The sequence below is a fragment of the Myotis myotis genome, unplaced genomic scaffold (genome assembly GCF_014108235.1).
Source record: "Myotis myotis isolate mMyoMyo1 unplaced genomic scaffold, mMyoMyo1.p scaffold_m19_p_2, whole genome shotgun sequence".
NCBI lineage: Eukaryota > Metazoa > Chordata > Mammalia > Chiroptera > Vespertilionidae > Myotis > Myotis myotis.
In genome coordinates this window covers 122912904-122935815 of record NW_023416324.1, presented here as the reverse complement: position 1 = coordinate 122935815, position 22912 = coordinate 122912904, and the positions used below count along the sequence as shown (strand labels likewise).

General features: G+C 35.7%; 1 protein-coding gene across 1 annotated transcript in view; it reads left to right on the top strand.

Moving 5' to 3' along the window:
* Positions 1-22912, top strand: part of GBE1 (1,4-alpha-glucan branching enzyme 1) — a 359283-nt gene that overhangs the window by 247728 nt on the left and 88643 nt on the right. The window contains exons 9-12 of the mRNA XM_036353073.1: positions 773-900; positions 5128-5226; positions 11508-11618; positions 15716-15887. Coding sequence (XP_036208966.1) covers positions 773-900; positions 5128-5226; positions 11508-11618; positions 15716-15887 — 510 coding nt within the window. The remainder of the gene's footprint in view (positions 1-772; positions 901-5127; positions 5227-11507; positions 11619-15715; positions 15888-22912) is intronic.

The following is a 22912-nucleotide window of genomic DNA, read 5'->3' as shown; positions in this document are numbered from 1 at the left end:
CTACCAAAATAAGGAGTTTGGGAAGAGGAGGTAGAAAGATGTTAGAGGATGTTAAAATCTTTCTGTCATCATAGAAAATTCATATTGCATAAATTGAAGGACATTTAAAATACTATAAACGTTATGTCTCAATTTTTAAAATATATTTTATTGATTTTTTACAGAGAGGAAGGGAGAGGGATAGAGTTAGAAACATCGATGAGAGAGAATCATCGAACAGTTGCTCCTGTGCACCCCCCCCCGGGGATGTGCCTGCAACCAAAGTACATGCCCTAGATCGGAATCAAACCTGGGACCCTTCAGTCCACAGGCCGATGCTCTATCCACTGAGCCAAACCGGTTAGGGATATGTCTCAATTTTATGATAGCTTTCATTTTTGCTTTTCTTTACTTCAGAGGGATCTAATGGAAGCTAGTTAACATTAACATCTGATGTGACAAAAAATATACCCAAAAGTTGAAATTTAAAATTCCTTTAGGTATCATTTTACTTTATTTCTCTGCTTTAAATTTTAATTAAAATATTAAATCAAAGTGTTTAGTTTGTTTGCTTCTCTAAAACAAAAATTGAATGGTAGGATTATTGATATGGACTACTTCTCTAAGTGAGATCATATATTTGCTGATGATAGACGTTATGGGGTATCCAGGCTCATTACACTTTGCTATGATCACAAAACAGGTATCAACAAACTAATTGATGGGGCCATTTGTACAGAGTTAAGACTTGCATTTTAACATAATGCATTTATATTGATTTTCTATTCTCCAGGTCAAGGTTTTTCAGGTGATTATCATGAATATTTTGGACTACAAGTAGATGAAGATGCCTTGATTTATCTCATGCTGGCAAATCATTTGGTTCACATGTTGTATCCAGATTCTATTACAATAGCTGAGGTAAAGCCATGGTGATCTCTACCCTCTGACCCCGTTTAATATAGAGAACATTTTGTCAGCATACAGTATTTGAATAATTAATTTCATGTTGTCAATAATTGCATAACTGAAGTTGTACCCTGACTTCAGCTACCTTGTATGGCTGGCACATTATTTAGAATTCAGTTTTCCTTCTAGGAGATAGGGTACACTAATTACTTGTTATCATTCCATTGTTAAAAGAGAAATATTTAGGAAGAGAAAATATTTAGGAAGTAAAATATCCTACTCAGTGGACAGATCCTTCTGCCATGAGACATTCAGCAGAGAAAATAAGTGAATATTCATGGGCTTCTGTCTATTTATTTATTTTTTCTTTCCTGGTGTAATCATTAGAGATGGCATGGATCGCTGGCTACCAGCTCCTCCAAAGCCTCTCTTGTTCTGATGTGATTACCTTTCTTGTTTACGTTACTGTCTCCGATTGCTAAATGTTCACTAGTTATTCATGATTACTGAAGGTTCATGATTAACTGTCCCAAAGCTGCACTGTAATGATATAATTCGGTATATGCATAATTGACAATTCCCTCTTGGTGATAAATGTGATAAATTAAGTTTGTTAAATGCTTATGCTAATTTAGATTTAGTACTAAACTCCCTCTGGTTTCCTGAGTCCTCTGACTTGGATTTATTATTAAAATTAAATTCAGTATATAAAAATTATTCTATACAAAGTGCAGTGGTTGGTATATAAAAATAATAAAACTATTGTTAAAAGAATCAGAGTTGTCTCTTCACATTGTTGGCCTTTAGTTCATTGGAATGAAATGTAGTAGTTAGTGAATGTCTCCTTTCTGTAGTATTTATTGTTTGTATTGCTTTTATTCATTATATTATTTTTTATCATTTTATTCATTATTTCTCAAAATCCCATCTCCAACTAGAAGGTATGACTTTCTGGGTAGGAAACAGTCACTCTCCTTAGGCCTTTGCCTTCTAAATATCTTCTAGAAATAAAGCTATGGATCCTAAGTGCCTGGAATAAATTCTTATATGAGATATTTAAAAACCCAAAGGTTGTAATACCATTTTGGTGTCCAGTATTATTTCACACTCTACCTACCTACAATTGGTCATAGCTTATAAACCTTTCTATTTGTGCTAATACTTTATGCTGACCATCTTTGAACATCAATCACATTGTGTTTTAAACTTTATTTTGTTTTGTATATATTTTAATTTTATCTTTTGTTCAAAAAGTAATTAATTTATCAATTTTATTTATGTCAATTCAAATAAAAGATTTGACAAATTATTATAAATAATGACAGCACAAATCAAAAGTGGGTACTGAAAAAAGAGAAGCATTTATTTAATACATAAAACTTAAAATTGTTACATTAATTTTTTTGTTCATTTCAAGTAAAATAGTTTCCTCATTCAGAGAGCCCTTGTCTGGTTATCAGTGTTTCTACCAATGAAACTTTGAGACTTTAGCCTACTTTTTATTACTTGGTTTTAGATTTTTTTAAACAAGTTGTGTCTTCAATTAATTCTGCTTAAATTGAAAACTGCTTCAATTTCAATGCATCACTTTTCTGGTGGAATTCTCTTCAAAATGTGGAATTGATCTTCATGAACTTTCTTTAAAGAAAGGAATGTGATATCATGAATCAGTAATGAAGTTTATATAAAGTGCTATAGTATATATTTGAATGTTTTTATAATGACATTTATTAAAATTGTAACTTTTTCTACCAATCCACACAGTTATATTTGCCATATATTAATTTAAAATATTTTAAAGTTTCCTCCCCTTTGGAATAGTTGTAAATGCCCTTTAGATATTAAAGAATGAAAACTATTTTAACTCTGTTGAAACCCATGATTATTTAAATATGCTATGTTGATTGGTATCAATCTTTTTTATTTAAAAATATTTATTTTAGTGATTTTTATGTTTACCTGTTTTTTTCTTTTAATATTTTTAAATGATAGTCATTAATTCTCCACTTTCAAAAGACACCTACAAATATCCATATGCATTAATGGAGACACTTTCTAGGATTCAGATTTAGGAATCAAGACCAATTGGTGTCCAAATAGTTTTTTTTTGTTTGTTTGTTTTTTTTTTTAGAAAATTCTATTTCCTATCAAACTATTTCCTAAAGCTACCTTTAGACCAAATATAGAATGCACTTAATGTTTTCCTGAGTAAAATTGTCTTGATCTTTAATATCTGCCTATGACCAGTCTTCTGCAAACTCCTGGTCTCATGGAACTTCTTCTCAGTAGGCCTTGTGTCTCTAATCCCAGTGTCTGACATGGGTGCCTGATATTTAATACATTTTCAGTCAATGCTTATGAAGAATTGAACCTGATAACTATCATATCTGTGAAAATGTAGCATATTTTGATAAAAATTTTTAAAATGTTTTTTCTGTTAACCGTCTTTTTACACTTATTTTTAGTCATCTTTTTTTCACTTTATATGCTGTAAAGCACTGTGTAGAAATAGGATAAACTTGACAAATATTTTATTTCTTATGGATGTACTACATTTACCTATACCTCTCATCCATAAGAAAACCAATTAATAAACTATTTTGGGAGCCCAAAGAGATCATATATTTCTTTTTTCCAACTTTTCTGTGGGAACAGTTTGGGGATGGTGTTATGGAAGAAGAACTTAAGTCTCAGAGAGTTCATATTTCATATTCTTTTATAAGAAGAGTTTTGGCAATGACATGAGTAGAAAAGCTTGTAACATGCACAGGGAAAAGTAAATATTTCAAAGTGGATGAAGTATTTAGTACTTGAGGTGAAATAGTATAAAATAATGGTAGAAAGATATAGGTGTCTCCATTGCACTTTCTGTGTACTTAAGATAACAATGAGGACAACTGTATCACATTGTCACTTCCTGATAATAAGTGTGTGTAGGTGTATTTAGGTTGACGTTTACGAATCGCTGAAGGTCAGACAGTATGTCTTACATGTCTTTAAATGCTGACAGTACTTTCCATTCATTCACTCAGAAATATTTATTGAATACCTGCTTCGTGCCAGGTACTATTTTGTTCTTCTAGATTCTTGGCATATATCAGTAAATAGCAACAACAACAAAAAACTTCTGCCCCATGAATCCTACATTCTAACAGCAAGATAGGAAAAAAAATAATCAAATAGTAAATTATGTCATCAATGCTTAATTTGAGTTTTTGATTGTTGGCTATTAAACTATTGATAGGCAGTAATAGGATCTGATTCATAAGATGTTAATTTGCCAGCAGTTAGTGAAGAGAAACTGGAGATGGTGAATTCCATTTGCACACATCATGGTCCACTCAAGCAGTTATGAAGATAAGATAGTGGCTGTACAAGTGGAGTAAAGGGAAAAGATTTATTTGAAAGATATTATGGCTAGTACTTGGCTCATATTCTGTCACTGTTGCTACAATGAAATATTTTGTTATATCTGGGTCTTTATACCATTTTTTTTTACTTATCTGTTTGTTTGTTTGATTGAATATATATTTATATTTTCAGTAGTCTAGTGGTGGTATGACAAAGTAGAAAGTTAGTCTTTACAGGCCTGACATCTGAGTCCTTGCCCCACCATTGAGAAGCATATCTCTTTAGAGATCGCTTCACCTCAGTAAGCCTCAATTTCTATATGTTCTGAATGAAGAGGATCCACTAGATAGATAACCTTACAGAACCTTTCCACGTATAACCAACTACACTGAAAGCCATCTTATTGCTTCACTACTAATGCACTAACTCTACTTTCCAGTTCATCAGAAATGAGCTAAGTGCTCACAGAATACACTGCATGCCAAATAGCAAGCATAGCAGAGATATGCTACGTGCATTTTTGTGTTTCATGAAAGCAATAACTAATAAAAATGTTCTCAGAGTAGCTCAAAAGTCAGTCTAAGAAAGCATGTTTAGCAATAATAGTTGTACTATTTTGTGTTCTCTATGTGATAACAAAGAAAAGAAAAATTTAGCTTCATAGGATCAAAGTTGCCCTGCAATGATCAACACGCAAGTTTTTTGGGGGAAATGAGATAGGCTATCACAGTTTTATCTAGTTTTACAATTGTGCTATCAAAACACTCCAAAAATCAAAGTCTGTGCCCCTGTTTGTTTTTATTTATTGGCCTTACCATTACTGTCAAAGAAATATTTAATAAAAATGTGAGCAGTATGAACAGATAATGCTGATGTTCTTTGTTTTAGGATGTATCAGGAATGCCAGCTCTATGTTGTCCAATTTCCCAGGGAGGTTGTGGCTTTGACTATCGATTAGCCATGGCAATTCCAGATAAATGGATTAAGGTAAGATCTTCTGTAAATATTTTTTGAGTGTGGATAGCATGCATTATGTTGGTTTATTTATTATTTCTTTGCATTTATTTCTTAATTGTAATTATTAGTTACAGATATTATAATTTAAATACTTAATTTTCCCATAAATGTGTTAAGTCTTGTGCTTCTCAAATTTCTAAAAGTTCTAGTTGAAAGTATTCAGATTTGCACTATTCAGGCAAAGGGGAAAATATGATTAATATAATGTTAGCTGTGTAAATGGAATTTTGCATTATCAATGCAATTGTACAAAACTTCAGTGCTCTATATTTAAAACATGTTAAACTTCATCTAAGCATCCATTTCTTAACTGTGTCCAACATGGCCAGGGGGGAACCTGAGGAGGGGCGGTGAAGGATTAAAGAAGACAGATAAGAGAATACAGTTGGGACCGGGTGGGACACTGTTCTCAGATGGAGAGACAGTGCCACAGCCTGTAAGCTGAGTCTTTATTTTATAGTCAGATCCCACAAGGCAAAGCAAGGGCGTGGCTAAGATGTTTATAATTTTCTTGCGAGTTTCGAATCTACTTAATCACATGCACCTGAGAACCCTATCAAGCTTTGTTTTGGCAGCACTTGCTGCACCTCCCACAGCCTACATCATTCAGCCACCTGGGACCACAGGTTTGGACCATAAGGTCAAGTTTACAACCATAGCCTTTGGCTTTAATTGTGCTGGGAGGGCTTTGCCCTCCAAGCTGGGACCTGCATGTGGCTTTGCCATGAGTGGACCGCGCCCTCTCATTAGTCCCAGGCTTGAACCTGTCCAAACGATATAGCCGCTCTCCACACATTTCTGCTGACAAATTATTAATAAATGTAGAAGATACTCCTTAATTCCAAGTATTTGCTTCATAATATGGTCTTTCCTCAACATATTTTATTCAACATTCAAAAGTCCTTAGCATGTGTTAGTAACTAAGAATGAATAATTGCACATCACATCTTACACATCATTTCTAACACAGTTGTATTAAAATTAATGACAGGTCAAGTAGTTTGTATTGTATTTTGTTTCATTTAATGTTTGCCTTCCGGACTAAAGTTGTTGTATTCACTTAGATTTGATAGAACATTTTTGAGTGGCCAACTCCATAATCGTAGGCTGAATATGTGTAAGGAGTCAGATATCCCATACAATAAAGAGGTAATATGCAAATTGACCCTCACACCCTCACATCACAAGATGGCTGCTCCCACATTGTCACAAGATGGCCGGCAGAGGAGGGCATTTGGGGGTGACCAGTCCTGCAAGGCAGGGCAGTTGGTGGGGGACCAGGCCTGCAGGGTAGGGCAGTTGAGGGTGATCAGGCTGTCAGGGGAGCAGTTAGGTGTCAATCAGGCCAGCAGGGGAGCAGTTAGGGGGTGATCAGGCTGTCAGGCAGAAGCAGTTAGGGGCAATCAGGCAGGCAGGCAGGTGAGTGATTAGGAGCCAGCAGTCCTGGATTGTGAGAGGGTGCAGGCTGGGCTGAGGGATATTCCCCCCCCACACACGTGCACAAATTTCATGCACCGGGCCTCTAGCATATTAAATAATCATAGCTTTCTGATGAGCCCTTTAGTGCAGACATGAGTTGGTGCAAGAGATCACAGTGTTAGAAATTCTTGACTTTCCATAGAAAAACCATCGAGCCTATTCTGAAGGAAGTGGTTATTGTGCTCATCTTTTCACTCTTTCCTGAGCTCCAGGCAGTTTGTGCAATGCACAGCTGTGGCATTAAAACTCTACCAACATGACTTCTGCTTCTCCATTTATAATGAATCTTCAAACATTGCCAACTCAAAAAACAAATGTATTATTGAGAGGACTGATCTTAGAAATCAAACAAACAAATGAGCATCTAGTTTTCATAAGTGGGAATGTTACTTTCTATTTGTCATTTTAAAAACTGCTGTGGTCTTCAAGTTTTTCACCTTGGTTTAAGGTTCTTTATCTACTCACCATCACTTAAAATTTCTAATTTTTTACATATTTTCCCTAGCAAGTGCCAAATGTTACTTTGTTAACTTCCCATTGAGAAGCCTTCACCATTGGCCAGTATTCTTGAAGATTCAAGAATATTTCAAGGTGTACATCATCCTAGAATTTTTTCCAAACAATATTAGCTCACAGTGTAATTATTTTCCTTTTTTGAATGATGGCAATATTCTTTTTAACTTACTAAACATTGTAGTACCCTGTATGCTGAAGGCACCATACAAGACAGCCCATCATACAAATCGGAAAATGTATTGTCCTCTGTCTGAGATATGACCATGCTGTCTGTTTAGACTGTAAATGCTCCGAGGCACATGCCATCTTGTTTTATGCAGTTATTTAAAAATATTTTTGCATCACAAAAACAGGGCTCTTAGTTTAATAAGACTAAGGAGAGTTAAAGTAATATTTTTAAAATTCAGAAATGTTCCCTGACTTTTATAAGTTGTACATTTAATAAAATATTTGCATTACTGACTATCATTTCCTCAACTGTCAATGAAACATGCAAGAGTATTAATCCAAATAACTTTACCCAGAATATCTGTGGCATTCATTGTCATTTACCTTTAGGGTATGATTTAAATTAGAATGTTGCTTCATAATATGGTCTTTCCATTTATGTTTTTGTTGTTCAGAAGCAAATTACCTACTATACTTGTATGATTTCAAAATCAGTAGTTTGTAATATGATATTAGTGTAATCATTTACTGAACAAATATTTGCCAATCCAAAATATGCCAAATTTGCTATCTCTGATTTAATATTATTTGATCATTTTTATTATCTAACTAGAGGATTGGGGCAGATGGGCTGGGCCAACCGGGGTGGGCCATGGGCCGTTGGCCAACCCTGCCCCGCCCCCTGGTCAAACTCCCGGTTGAACTCCCAGTCAAACTCCTGGTCGAGGGGACAGTTTGCATATTAGCCTTTTATTATATAGGATAACTGTTTAAGTAATGGTGATATAAGTACTTAATTGTACTCATTCATTGATTCATTAATTCCACTAAATATTTGCTGTGCACGTAGTATTTTTTAGCACATATAGTTTTTTAATTACTCTTTTTGTATTGAGAAAATTATAGATTTACATGCAGCTGTAAGAAATAATACCATGGGATCTGATATTCTCTTAGCAAATATCCCTCCCAATGGTAACATCTTGCAAAGCTACAGTACAGTATCACAACCAGGATACTGACATTGATACAGTCATGATTCAGAACCCTTCCTTCACCTCAGGTTTCCTCAGGTTGCCTTTATAGCCACACCTACCTGCCTCTTGCCCCCAATCACTTCCTATAGGAAAGCTGTTAGAACCACTAATATAATCTTCATTTCTATAATTTTGTCATTTCAAGAATGTTATATACATAGAATCATATAGTATATAACCTTTCTGGATTATCATATTTTCTCAGCAAAGTTCTCTGGAGATTCATCCAGGTTGTTGCATGTGTCAGCAGTATATTGCTTTTTACTGCTGAATAGTATTCCATGGTATGGATATACCACAGTTTGTTTAATCACTCGCCCATTAAAAGACATCTGGATTGTTTCTAGGTTTTGGCTGTTATAAAGGAAAGCTGCTATAAACATTTGTTTGCAGGTTTTTCTATGATCATAACTCATACGCTGGCATTGATGCCCATTTCTTTTAATTATTTTAGGATAAATTCTCTACATTCCTGGATCATGTAGTTGGAAATTTAATTTTTTAAGAAACTGCCACACTATTTCCAGAGTAGCTGCACCATTTTATATTCTCACCACCATTGTTGGAGGGATGCAGTTTCTGTACATCCTCCAGCAATGGCACCTGGTGATGTCTTTTTTCACTTTAGTTATTTTATAGATCTGTAGTGATACTTCACTGTGGTTATTTTGCATTTCTTTGATGGCATATAATGGTGAACATCTTTTCATTTGTATGTTTTTTTCTTCTTCTCTGTATTCTCTGGTAAAATGTTTGTTCCTGTCATTTGACTATTTTTTAATTGGATCTTTTGTTTACTGTGAAATTATGAGTTTTCTGTATATTCTAGATTCAACTCTTTAGTTAGATATGTGGTTCACAAATATTTTCTCCCAGTCTGATTGTTTGCTTTTTCATCATGTAGGCTTTCATGGAGCAAAAGTTCTTTGTTTATTTTAAATTTGATTGCTGCCAATTTATCTTTTTTATTTCATTTTATTATTTTAATGTGATTTTAATTTTTAATTTTTTAAATTTCATTGTTGACGGTATTACAGATGAATCCCATCTTAGAGGTTCCTCTTTTGGTGTCCAGTCCAAGAATTCTTTGACTATGTTTTCCGTTAAGCATTTTATATTTTTACTTTTACATTTAAGTTTGTGATCCATTTTGAGTTAATTTTTATGCAATACGTAAGATTTAATCAATGTTTTCTTTTTTCCTATGAGTGTCCAACTCTTCAGCCTGGTTTGTTAAAAAAAAATAGGGTTGGGCCAAAGTAGGCTAACAGTTGCACTGTGACATTCCTTTGAGTTAATAAAGCTATTTAATAACCATAACCTACATGTCTTTTTTCATACAAACAACTGTAAACTTGCTTTTGCCAACCCCTGTATGTCTACCTCCCATTGAATTATTTCAGTACATTTGTCAAAAATTAGTTATGCATATTGTGTAGGTCTGTAACAGTTTCAAAGTGTTGCTTTATCTTGATTTAAACCAACACAAATTTACAATCATGTAGTTCTTATATCTCGGTAGATCACAAATCTGAAATGGGTCTTCACAGTCTGAAATCAAGGATCTGGCAAGGCTATGTTCCAGCTCTGGTTTCATTGAGTTTTCTTGGTTCTAAGAGCCACCTATATTCCTTGACTCATGGCCCCTTCTTTCATCTTCAAATCTAGCAGGGTAGCATCTTTAAGTCACCCCTTACTCTCACAAGCCATGCCTCCTTTTTAGGGAGATCCCTGTAATTCATGGTATTCAGATTCTGGACATTAGGATGCGAACAACTATGGGTGACCATTATTCTGCCTAAGGCAGCCTGCCTTCTGGTGCCCAGTAATTCACAGAGCAGTTACAAGGAATGGCTAAGCACATCTGAATTCCATAAGGAAAAAATAGTCAGCAAAGGAAGATACAAGCAGGCCTGAACCCAACTTCTGCTCCCAGCATCTGCATTAGTTTTCTCTTGCTGCATAACAAATTACTGCACACTTAGCCACTTAACGCATTATTCAGTTATATCATGGTTTCTTCAGAGGGCACTCACCATATTCAAGGTCCCACCCAGACTCTGTGTAAAGGGTCACACAAAGGTGTGACTATGAGGGAGCAGGAATCATGGGGCCACCCTAGAATTCTGCCTGTCATGGAGTGCAATTGACACTTTGAACAGAGAAATGAGCCCATGCAGAAAGAGAGTAAAGGAAAGGCTATTTTAAGGACATGGCTTTGAGGAGCACCAGCTTTTGTAGGGCAGACAGAGAAAGAGACTTTGCAGAATGCCCAGAGTGGTGGGAAAACCAAGCAATCAGAAGTTTTCACAGTGTAGATTAGGAAGGAAAGCATTTGGTGGTGAAGGAAGGAGTTAGCCTTGTCAACATGTACAGCAAGTATTTGCCTAAGAAAGAGCAATTACTGACCCGAGAGAGGTGGTCATCTGAGATCTTGGCAAGGGCATTTGCAATTGAAGTGGTGTTAGAGAGACAGAGGCAGATTGAAGACTGAGTGCAAATGAGTGGAGGCAAAAATGTGTGGTCTGTTAAGATGATACTTATATTATAATAATTATCCTTTAAACTTTTAAATAATAGTTGTTTTTTAAATTATTATTTTTAAAGAATGGAACAAAACACTGTTCCTGCTAGTTTTTTGGTTTTTTTTTAATCTAACCTAAAAATGTAGCAAGTATACCTCTGCCTTGTGGAAGTTACAGAAAGAGATATATTGCACAACCACACTTTTCTGTAGTTATTAAGAGGTAGCAATTGTTACAGGGAAAATGGTTGCAAAAGTTCTCAAGTGCAATGATTAAACCATCTGCACAAAAGTAAAAGTATACCTGTGCACACATTGATGCACATACATTACACCAATGTCATTTTGGACAGCCTGCTTAAAAGCTGTGATTTCAGAAAAAGTTTCAATAAAGATGTCTTTGCTATATGGGTGGGCTTATATCTCTGTGTCAAATAATATGGGTTGTTATGATGCATACCCTAAGTTTGGGATTTAATGTAGGAACTATAATGGTTTATGCTAATTATATTCTCTCTTACATCTAGCTACTTAAAGAGTTTAAAGATGAAGATTGGAATATGGGCGACATAGTGCACACACTCATAAACAGACGCTACCTTGAAAAGTGCATTGCTTATGCAGAGAGCCATGATCAGGTAAGTGAGTATTTGTGTAAATTTCTCTCTCTGTATGAGAAAATTATTTATGCTTGAAAAACATTTTAAAGTTACTTTGTAAATCTATAACTTCCAGCTTCAAAATGCAGAGCCATTTTTATACTGCCAAACTCTAATTAAAAAATTGTAAATGACAGTTGCAGGTGTTATCTTGCCTGTTTTTCTTTGTTGTAATGAGAGAAATATTGGTGCCGATCCAGGTTAATTTTAATTTCCATTTTAGCTTTCCTTCTAGAAGTTTTCTTTTATGCTTTTTGACAGGCTTTCCTCATTTTCCCCTCAGTCACCAAAATCTCCTGCTAACTGATCACTGTCCCCTCAGCTTCAGTCCATCTTCTCTAACGCAGCCTGAGATATTTTCCAAAGAGCAAGCTCATTTTGTCAATCTAGACCTCCTGAGTAAAGCGTGTCCTTCAAGGTCATGTGTAATCTGGTATGAGCCAGAGTTTCTACCTTCACTCTCTGCTCAACTAGCTAGTCATTCTGTTCGTCACTGCTGCACATTTCCCCCCATTCCTGAATAGGTTACCCTGATTCCAGTCCTGTGCTTTTGCCCACCCAGCTACAAGTGCCTGCTTCACCTGGAAGCGGCTATAAAATACCCAACAGCCCAGCTCAGATACCACATTCTCTCTGAAGCCTCCCTCTAGTCATCTCGCAGTGGTCAGCAAACTGCAGCTCGGCAAACCTCGGCTCGCGAGCCACATGCGGCTCTTTGGTCCCTTGAGTGTGGCTCTTCCACAAAATACCACAAAATACTGACTCTGCACATGGGCCACGAAGTGTGATTGAAACTGCGTGCCCCCACGTGGTATTTTGTGGAAGAGCCACACTCATGGGACAAAGAGCCGCATGTGGCTCGCGAGCCGCAGTTTGCCAATCATGGACTAAGGAAAGAATAGTTGCTCTATCACCTATGTTCTCATCATGTTTTAGGCAGAAAATGTGTTTTTATACTTTTGTAATTCCAGCCTTAGTATTGTGACTGTGCCTAGTTCAGCCATGGGCAAACTACGGCCTGCGGGCCGGATCCGGCCCCTTTGAAATGAATAAAACTATTGAAAAAAAAGACCGTACCCTTTTATGTAATGATGTTTACTTTGAATTTATATTAGTTCACACAAACACTCCATCCATGCTTTTGTTCCGGCCCTCCGGTCCAGTTTAAGAACCCATTGTGGCCCTCAAGTCAAAAAGTTTGCCCACCCCTGGCCCTAGTTAGTCACTCAATAAACATAAATAAATAGGGGAAAATGGCCATTTAATTACTTAAAACTATATTAATCCTCACATAAACAACATAAAACTTATTATTTAAACATTAAAAATGAGAAAGTAAAATTTTAAAAATTATTTGTCATATACGTAGTAAGAAAATTAAAGCTTGAACAATAAGCTTCTCTTTTATTTCAGCAGAAATTTACAGATGGTTTTTCAGGTGTCTTCTCTAATTATTAAGAAAGTGTAAGTAAATCAGAGAGGTCAGCTACTAAGACCCATGGGCCAATTTCTGCGTGCCTCCTGTTTTTGGTAAAGCTAATTGGAACACAGCCATTCGCATACATTCTCATTATGTGTATGGCTGCTTTTAAATAGCTGAGACAGAGAAAGTGGCCCATAATGCCTAAAATATGTACTATTTGGCCTTTATAGAAAGTGTGCTGACTCATGAACCTGACATATGCTAAATTTTGCATCTTTCAAATTGGAGCACTGCTATCTTTTCAACTTAAATTGGCTGCAAAGCAGATAAAATAAATATGAAAAAACAGAACCAAAATAGTGTAGAATAATAAATGAATAATACTAATTTAAGGATGGTGAAAACCAGTCACCAGAAATATAACAATATGAAAATTAGAATACAAACATAAATCATATCTGTCTATTACAAACTCCTAGCAGTTGTAGCACATTTTGAGTTTCCAATATGTACTTATTTTATAGGAATAAATGAAATAATAAATAAATGAATGGAATAAACCAACTGAAGATGAAACTGGTAGATCAATTTCATAATTATCATCCAAAATGTATAGAAACATTATAGAGTTATCTAGAATTATTTCATTCTTTAAAGATTCAGGTAATTCTGCCTTGTATTACAGATTGTCAGGAATGTATAAAAAGATGCAAGTTGCCTAGTTCTTTCGAAAAGCAAATGTCTAATACATCTAATAAAAATTATGAATATACAGGGTAGGTCAAAAGTAGATTTACAGTTCTGAGTAGGGGTAAAACAGTTTATTCCTGTATTATTACTTATTAATTACTCTATTATTTCCCATTAAAACAATTACAAACCTACTTTTACCCCATCCTGTATATTTATAAAATGAATAATATAGAAGTGTATACATCATAGTAAAAATATAACAGAATTTATCAAAATGATTTCATAACAGAATCAGAGATTACAGAAATAAGCAGTTATCCATACAAATATAAACAATTCAAAACAAGTGGAAAGGAGAAATTGTCTAAGAAATAATGCTGTCTAATCACAATTTAACAAATATACTTATATCTTATATACATTGTTTTCAAACTTTTTTTTTAGCAGTAGAGCCTATTTTCAAACTACACTCATATGGAGCTCTGTTATATGTCAGATTGAAGCTATATTTTATTAGTATGTGTATTAGTTTGCTAGGGCTTCCACAACAAAATACCACAGACAGGGTGGCTTAAACAACAAGTCTATTTCTCATAGTGCTGGAGGCTGGAAGTGCAAGATCAAGGTGTCAGCAGCTTTAGTTTCTCCTGAGACCTCTCTCCTAGGTTTGCAGATGGCATTTTCTCTCTGAGTCCTCAAGTGGTCTTTTTCTGTGCACATTTATCCCTGGCGTTTTTTCCCTCTTCATATAAGGACACCACTCACTGGATTAGGATCCCACCCTTATGACTCATTTAGTCCTGATTACCGCTTTACCCTATCTCCAAATATAATCACATTGGTGATTGGGACTTCACCTTGAATTTTTTGGGAAGCAGGGGGTATAGGCTCAGTTCAGTACATAACAGTTCACATTATTTGTATGTTTAGGTTTAAAATATTTACCTAGAAGTCAGAGAACAAAGAGGTTGCAAAATAATTTGAACTCACAGAACACAAATGACAATTACCATCTAATCAAACTTTGAGAATTCTTGTGGCAAGAACCATATTCTGAGCCAATTCATTCTTGGCCCATGGCATAAGGACAAGACCAATGGAATGAGTAGTACTCTTGTAACAGTATATTTTAAAGACAAGTCATTTTAATTCAAAATAGATTACAGAGTATAACAGGTTTGTAAGTCAAAATTTTTTTAAAAAACTGAAAATAATTGTAATAGGGTAATGAGGTAATGGTTGTATTCCACCATACACATATTATTTTTTGTCAATAAAAAATTTTGCATTAGTTAGCTGTTTTTAACCATGAATAATTCATGTTGTTATGAGGCCTCTCTTATACTCAGGGTGTTTCTGAGTAACCTGCCCTATTTATCAATTATTGTATTTTCATGCAAAACAAAAAAAAAAATTTAGATTAAATGACAAATACAGTGTGGAAGCAAACTTTACATTTTAAGAAAAAATTGTCAAACCTCTGCTGAAGGGGAGGAGAGTCCATTGTACTATGTTTATATAGATATTATATATAAGTAATATACATATATAAATACATATACTTGCATATATAAACAAATTAATATTTTTAGAAACTTACATTCTTTCAAAATAAATAAATCCATGGTATGCAAGCTATTTTAAATTCTCAACATTATATTAAATATTCCAATGTCAGAAAATTTGAAGCATCTGCTCAGTTATAATCGGCAGCTGATCATGAATTTTTCACCAAACTGTTTTTAAAAAATCAAATCAGTCCTGAAAACACGTGGTTGATTTCTAACAAGTTTTACTGGCTCATCTTTAGCACTGAAAGTGATTATTGGCATATGTGTTACATTGATACTAATTCACATACCTCTCCTACATTGTTGTTCATCCTGTGCGATTCTGCTGTAAATCATAGCTGCTTCCTTCCTATTCTTTGCATTCACCTCAGTGACTTTTACTTCTGCAGGCACTTGTTGGGGATAAGACACTGGCATTTTGGTTGATGGATGCTGAAATGTATACCAACATGAGTGTTCTGACCCCTTTTACTCCAGTTATTGATCGTGGAATACAGCTTCATAAAATGATTCGACTCATTACTCATGCCCTTGGCGGAGAAGGCTATCTCAACTTTATGGGTAAGTATGAATTGAACACATAATCCAATCTGTGTTTTAAATGATACCTAATGCTACATGTCCATAAGTCATGCAGAATATATTGCTTTGGCTGTTTAGGTTTAAAGTAGAAAATTATAACTTTATATCTTTAATATTCTGCCATTGTGTAAAGTGCAAACATTAAATTGCTGTAAGACTGTTATAACTAGTACATGATGTAAAAGTAGTGTAATAGCTGGTATTTTATTTAATACTAGAGGCTCAGTGCATGAAATTCATGCACGGGTAGGGTCCCAAGTGGTTGCCGGCTGCTGGCTGGAGCCTCTCTTCCACCTACAGCCTGCCACTGCCCCCAGCAGAGGCCTCCCTTCCCCTGGCTGCCTGCCACTGCTGCCAGCCTGGGCCTTCCTTCAAACCCTCCTTGGCCTGGCACCGCCCACTCACTTGCTCCACCATCCCACCGCAGTCCCGCTCTCGTTGGGGCCCATCAGGGCTGGCAGCAGCTCCACTGCCGCCTGCTGCCAGCGCCACGTCACCGATGCCCACCATGTTCCGTGCCAGCCCCGAGTGGTCAGTGCAGGTCTAACTCCTGGTCGGTCGAACTCCTGCCCGTGGGCAATTTGCATACTAGCCTTTTATTATATAAGGTTATTGACAAGTGGAGTGAATTATTTTTAAAGTAGATATATTTGTCATGTCATAACATATTATTCTAATACTAGAGGCCCAGTGCATAGATTCATGCACCGGGGGCGTACCTTGGCCTGGCCTGTGGGGATCGGTCCAAACTGGCTCTGTAACATCCCCCAAGTGGTCCCGGATTGCAAGAGGTCACAGGCCAGGCTGAGGGATCCCACTGGTGGACGATCAGGGCTGAGGAGGGGCTGCAGGAGGGCTCCAGGGTGTGTCTGGCCCATCTTGCCCAGTGTAGATTGACCAGCCCCCAGCAGCAAACTAACTTACTGGTCAGAGTTTCTGCCCGCTGGTGTTCAGTGCATGTTATAGCAACTGGTCGAATGGTTGAATGAACCGTCGACCACTTAGCATATTTGGCTTTTATTATATAGGACTAGAGGCCCGGTGCACGAAATTCGTGTATGGAGGAGGGGTCCCTCAGCCTGGCCTGCACCCTCTCACAGTCCGGGACCCCTCAGGGGATGTCCCCCTGCCAGCTTAGGTCCAATCTCCCTGGGCATCAGGCCTAACCCAGCAGTCAGACATCCCTCTGACAGTCTGGGACCCCTCACTGCTTACTGCCCACCTGCAGCAGAGGCGGGAGAGGCTCCTGCCACCACTGCTGTGCTTGCCAGCCATGAGCCCAGCTTTTGGCTGAGTGGCGCTCCCCCTGTAGGAGCGAGCACACTGACCACCAGGGGGCAGCTCCTGTGTTGAGTATCTTCCCCCTGGTGGTCAGAGCGTGTCATAGCGACCAGTCGTTCCTAGGTTTGGTCGATTTGCATATTAGGGTTTATATGGGTTTCTTTGAGGTAATTGTATACCAGTGTATTTTATTATAAATGTGAAAGCCATGGCCCAGGATATTATGATGGGCAAAATCCGTTTTTTAAAAATATGAGTATTCAAAGTTCATTATTGTCTGAAGGTTCCTGATTGATAAAATATGTAAATCAACTAATATAGTTTTCTCTTCTCTTTGGTTAACAATGTCCATTTGAACATTTGAATTTTAGGAGATTTTGCCAGCTTTTCAGCTAGAGAGAGACAGATCAGTAAATGCAAATAGGAGGCTGACTTACTTTTCTATAGTAAAAACCCAAGTGCTTCAAATTAACTAATTTCTTCCTGCAAGATTTTATAAAGAATCTCAGATTGGACTTTTAGAAGTTTCAATTATGATGAGGCTATGCTTATAAAAAATGCTGGAGAATGAATGTTAGTGTTTTTGTAAGACTGATTCCTAGAGGGAACTTAAGAGAAGTGAAACTGACATTTATCAAATATCTGTCATGTGGTAGGCCTGACTTCAAGTCTACCACCTCCACTCCTACATTCTTCTTTCATCCTCTGGGTAAGAAAATAAAATTCATTTTGGTCTTAGATAAAAACAAAGATTGATGCTTCCTCCCCTTTCTTATCTTCCTATCTCATTCAATTACTAAATCCTCAGGCCCTGAACACAAATGACCATGTTTTTAACCAGTCATGTGTATAGGCAAGCACAAAAATTCCTTCTCTTCTCCACCAGAGAGGAGTCTCAGAGGATGTCCTATTTTTAATCATACATGCAATTGCACTCAACAGTTCATTTAAGTAGCATTCTAGCTATCCCTTATTACATTGTTCTGTTTAATTCTTGCATGTAATTAGATGTTCATGTTAGCTTATGCATTTGTTGTCTCACTCCTCCACTAAGCTCACGAAACTAGGGGCTTTAACTGTTTAATTCATCATTGTATGCCCAGGACCTGCACCCTGTCCAGAGCATGCTTTCAATAAAGATGTGTTGAATCGGGAGAAAATAAAAATAAAACACTTCTATTTTTTTGTTAGCTTTTGGTTAGAAAGCAAAGCCCTATAAACCATACACTAAATTTTACCTGCATGACTGTACCTCTGGGTACATTCCTCTTCTCTCAGGATCATCAGAACTTGTTTATATCCCTAACCTGCCAGGAGGTGTCCTTTCCGACCTGTGAGACTGCACCGTGCCACCGTGCCAGCCAAGCACCTGACCACATTTCCTGAGGGAATTAGCAGGCATTGTATCCAGAAGTAAAATCAGCTTCAGTTCCTTAAAAGTAACTGGTTCTCCCTGACACAATGAGCATCACTCATAAATATGGCCTTTCCAGCAAGGCCTTAGTTACACAATGGTTTTATTCAATTATATTCTGATAAAAATAACCTATGCAAATAACGATGTCTCCATGTAAAGCAAGGAGAACTGGGGGTTAATGAGAGATTTTTAATGTTATATTTCATTTACAAAAGCAGAGTCTGAAAAGTTGTTACAGACAGTAGATAATAATGAAATATTATAAATAATAATGAAAAGGGCTATGGGGTTTACTTAGAAACTGCAACAGTTTTCCAAATAAAACCAAACTAATATAACACCTCTGAGTTACTGCAGTCAGTCCTATATTAAGCTCATTGCTTCGGAAAATTCTAGAAATCCTGGCTCAGTCTATTGCTTTACTCTGGAAGTTGTGAAAAACTATTAGATATGTGACTACCTTGATCAATTTAAAATTCAGAAGCCTGTACCTTAGAGTGGAGAGTGTCAATAGTTTGAAGTAGCTAGCAGGTTCTTTTCCTGAGACTGCCCTCCTTTGTTGTAGTTCTAACCTGTAGCATGTCATAGGCCTCCCAGCAGGCAAGTACCAGATTAAAGCAGAACTGTTTGCCGATGACAGACTGAGTGGGCCTAGTGAATTAATATTGACAACTTTCACGTAAGGAAGGTCTGATGAAAGTTCACAATGAGAACTACAACTACTTCCTGAGTCTTGGTCAGTATTTTCCCTGAGGGTCCAGGAACTTCATAAATTCTGTGCAATGTTTATATTAATATCACATTAACTGTCTATATTCAACTTGGGCAGGTCAAACATCTGTTCTCTTTTGGAAACTTCTCATGGAACTTTCAATAGTAACACAATCAATAAACACATTTCAAGCATCTCTTTCTATAATGTCTGTAAATTAACCATATTTGTGATACCAAATATAATGTTGAGGCTATTTTTTGATATAAGACTCAGCAATCCTTTGAAGATTTATTCTTTTGTCCTCCAAATAAATGGCTTCTAATATTTAACTCCAATATATCACCTTTTTTAATTCCTTCTATCTCAATATCTTATGTAAGTCTTGTATATCTCTAACTTTAAAATCTGTAATTTCCATTTTTTTTCATAGAAATGTAGGTTTATTTCAATAGAGACATGCTGAATACAAAGGGGTGAAATAAATGAGTAATCATTAACATAAAAAATAGGACATTGTAATAAATATTAATATTTTTTCTTGAACATTAACTTACCAGACACTGAATAACTGCACAAGTTAATAAGCATAACACAAATAAACCTATTTTTCTTGTTCTCTGAAAGTGAAATATTTCCTGTTGTGCACAAATGCCTTTAATTCTGATTATTGATGTGTTTTATAAAATTTTATATTTCCTCATGAGCTATTATGACTTTAAATATGTATCTTTTTTTTCCTTTCCTTTTTCTGATCATGTCTCTGTTCAGCTTACTGACTTCAATGATTACAGTGCCTTTCAGCTGACCTGTAAGGCTCGCGTGAATAGTCCCCTGTGGGTTTCCACATTGATGGCTTGGCTGGAGCCAAGGAAGCCTTCTTTCAGTTATTGAATGTACCAACCTCTGAACTCTGTACATGTTACTGTTCTCACTCTTGGAGTCATCCCACTCAAACTCTCCCTCCCTTACCTGACCACATCCTTTATTTGCAACTCTCACGTCCTTCCGCAGGCCTTTCCTAAAGCCTCAAACCATGCTAGCTTTCCTACTATACATTTTTATAGCACTGTATATTACCTTTCATGACACTTAGCAAAATTACATTTGAAAAACTATTCAGTGTATGATTCCCTTGATAAAATTAAATTAAAACTCAGTGAAAATAGAGGTCATCAGTGTCTTATTCACTATATCTTCATGAAGTAGTAGCAACTAGCACAATAATTAGCACATCACAAGGCTTGCACATTTTTATATATATATATATATATATATAATCTCCTGTGTGTAATATTTTTAGCAGCGGTTCATTAGCTGCAATCACCAGTTGTAGTTTCAAGCAAAGTAATTTTTTTCAAGTGGTATATAAGAAACTAATATTTTAAAAAATCAAATTAGAAATTCTTAAAGACTGGGGAGCAACCTGATAGTTTACTCATGTTTTAGACATTTTTAAACTTGTTAACTATCTGGAATTTTAATTTCATTTCCCTCTAATAAAGAAATGGTGAGTTAAAGGGAGTAAAATGGCAACACATTTTTGTATTTTTTTAATTAAACCATGTTTATAAAAATTTGGCAGGCATTTAAATATGTGTTCTTTTATCAAAAATCATTAAGGTAAATAATGGATTTTCTCAGAATGATACCAGTTTGGCTGTTTTGTTTTGTTTGTTTTTGTCTTATGTACTGCTAATTTTGAGCTTTAAAAAAACATTTTACTCTAGCTAAAGCAGAGGAACATTTGCTATGAACTTTTTGATTTGCTAAGTTATGCTAATTGGTAATGAATAAATGCATTTATATTTCCTGTTCTTCTGTCATGTAGTCAAATAAAAGAATTGAATATAGAAGAGGGAAGCAGGAATGGCTAAATTATTTTTATATTTTCATATCACTGATTATAAGAGTTTATATTGGGATAGCATTGTGTAGTTTCTAAAACATTTTCATGTGCATCATCTTACTTAATATTCGTTGTCTTTCTTTTTTATACTATGCCTTAGTTCAAAAGAAGCCTGAGATGAAAGTTAGAAGAGTGCTAAGGTATGCTAGGTAGATGCTATAATTCCCAATTTGCTAAAACTACAACCAGGAGAGGCAAAGGGGAATACTAACTCTGTACACTAGGAATGACAGCAGCTGGTTGGTTGTCTTTTGCTTCTGATTTCCAATTTGAGAAAATTCATTCTTCAATCAATATGTAGATGAGCCATGGATATTAATGAATATTAATAATATTAATAATTAATGAATATGTTTTAGGGAAAAGATATAGCATAGTGGTTAAGAAAACTATCTGAATGGGAATCCAAGCTTTTGAGCTGTGTCCTGGATAAGATGTGTAATCACTTGTATCTTCATGTGCTCGGTGGTAATGGAGTGGTGCCTGCCTCCAAGGAGTGTTGGGAAGGTGATTTGATTTAATACATATGCAATATTAAGAGTATTGTCAGGCACAGCGATCATATTTAACTTTTATTTAGGTTTAATTTTAAATTAAACTTACTATTACTGTTTTTAATATCATTAGTTGCCCCATTAAATATGAGTCCTGAATGCTGATGTTCCAATTCCCTCTAAAAGGGTTTCTTTAGAATCTTGTCTGATGGTACATTGTTTAACCTAAATGTTTTTTTTTAATGTTTAATTTATTTCTCTTTAAAATATCAGAAAGGTAATATTTGTTCATTAAAAGTCAGATATCATTTTGCAGTTTATATGTGGTAAACTAAGTCATTTCTGCAGTCTCACTAAGAGTAAATATTACCGTTTTTGTGTTTCATTCTTAGTGATATTTACTGAAAGTTGCTGTGAAAACACCTTACTTGGTTAGCTTTCATGTATGAAGGATCTGAGAGTTGCCTTGATTTCTTTTTATTTCTAAGGTGAACCAATATCATATTGATCAGTTAGTATTTGTGATGTATCATATTACATGATGGATATGCAGGAATCTCTGGAAGCATTGGATGAAACTTAACATGTTTCTCTGGCATACCTGTGCACAGAGTTAAGAGATAGGGAGAGAGAATGCAGATGGACTTAGGAAAGTTCAGTTTAAAAAATTAGTGAGCTATGTTTTAATTTAAACTATAAATTTAATATATTAATAACACATTCTAAAATATGGTTTAACAATTTATAAAATTCTCTCATGCTTCTGACATTTATATGTATCTACTAGGTACCAGATATTGCTAAGTGGTGGATATTCCAAAGTAGAAATAGTTTTGCCCTCAAGGTCTCAAAATTCGAAAGGAAATACAGACAAGTAAGCAGACAAGTACCTTAATTCTAGTATGTGCACTAGATACAGTGAAGGAGATCAGCAGAGAATGTCATGTCAATATGTAGAAACTAAGTTAGGAGCTTGTTGGTGAAATTTAGGAGCTATTTCAGTCAGCCACACTTAGAATAGCATAAGAAAGCCATGCAATGAAATCAGTAAAAGTTTAAGTCAGAGAAGAACTGAAGAAATGGTGTGAGATTAAAGTCAGTTGGGAATCTTAAACTTCAAATAAAGATAAAAACTGAGACCTAAGGGAATTATTTTAGAGATCACTCATTGATTGGCAAGTTTAATGAAAA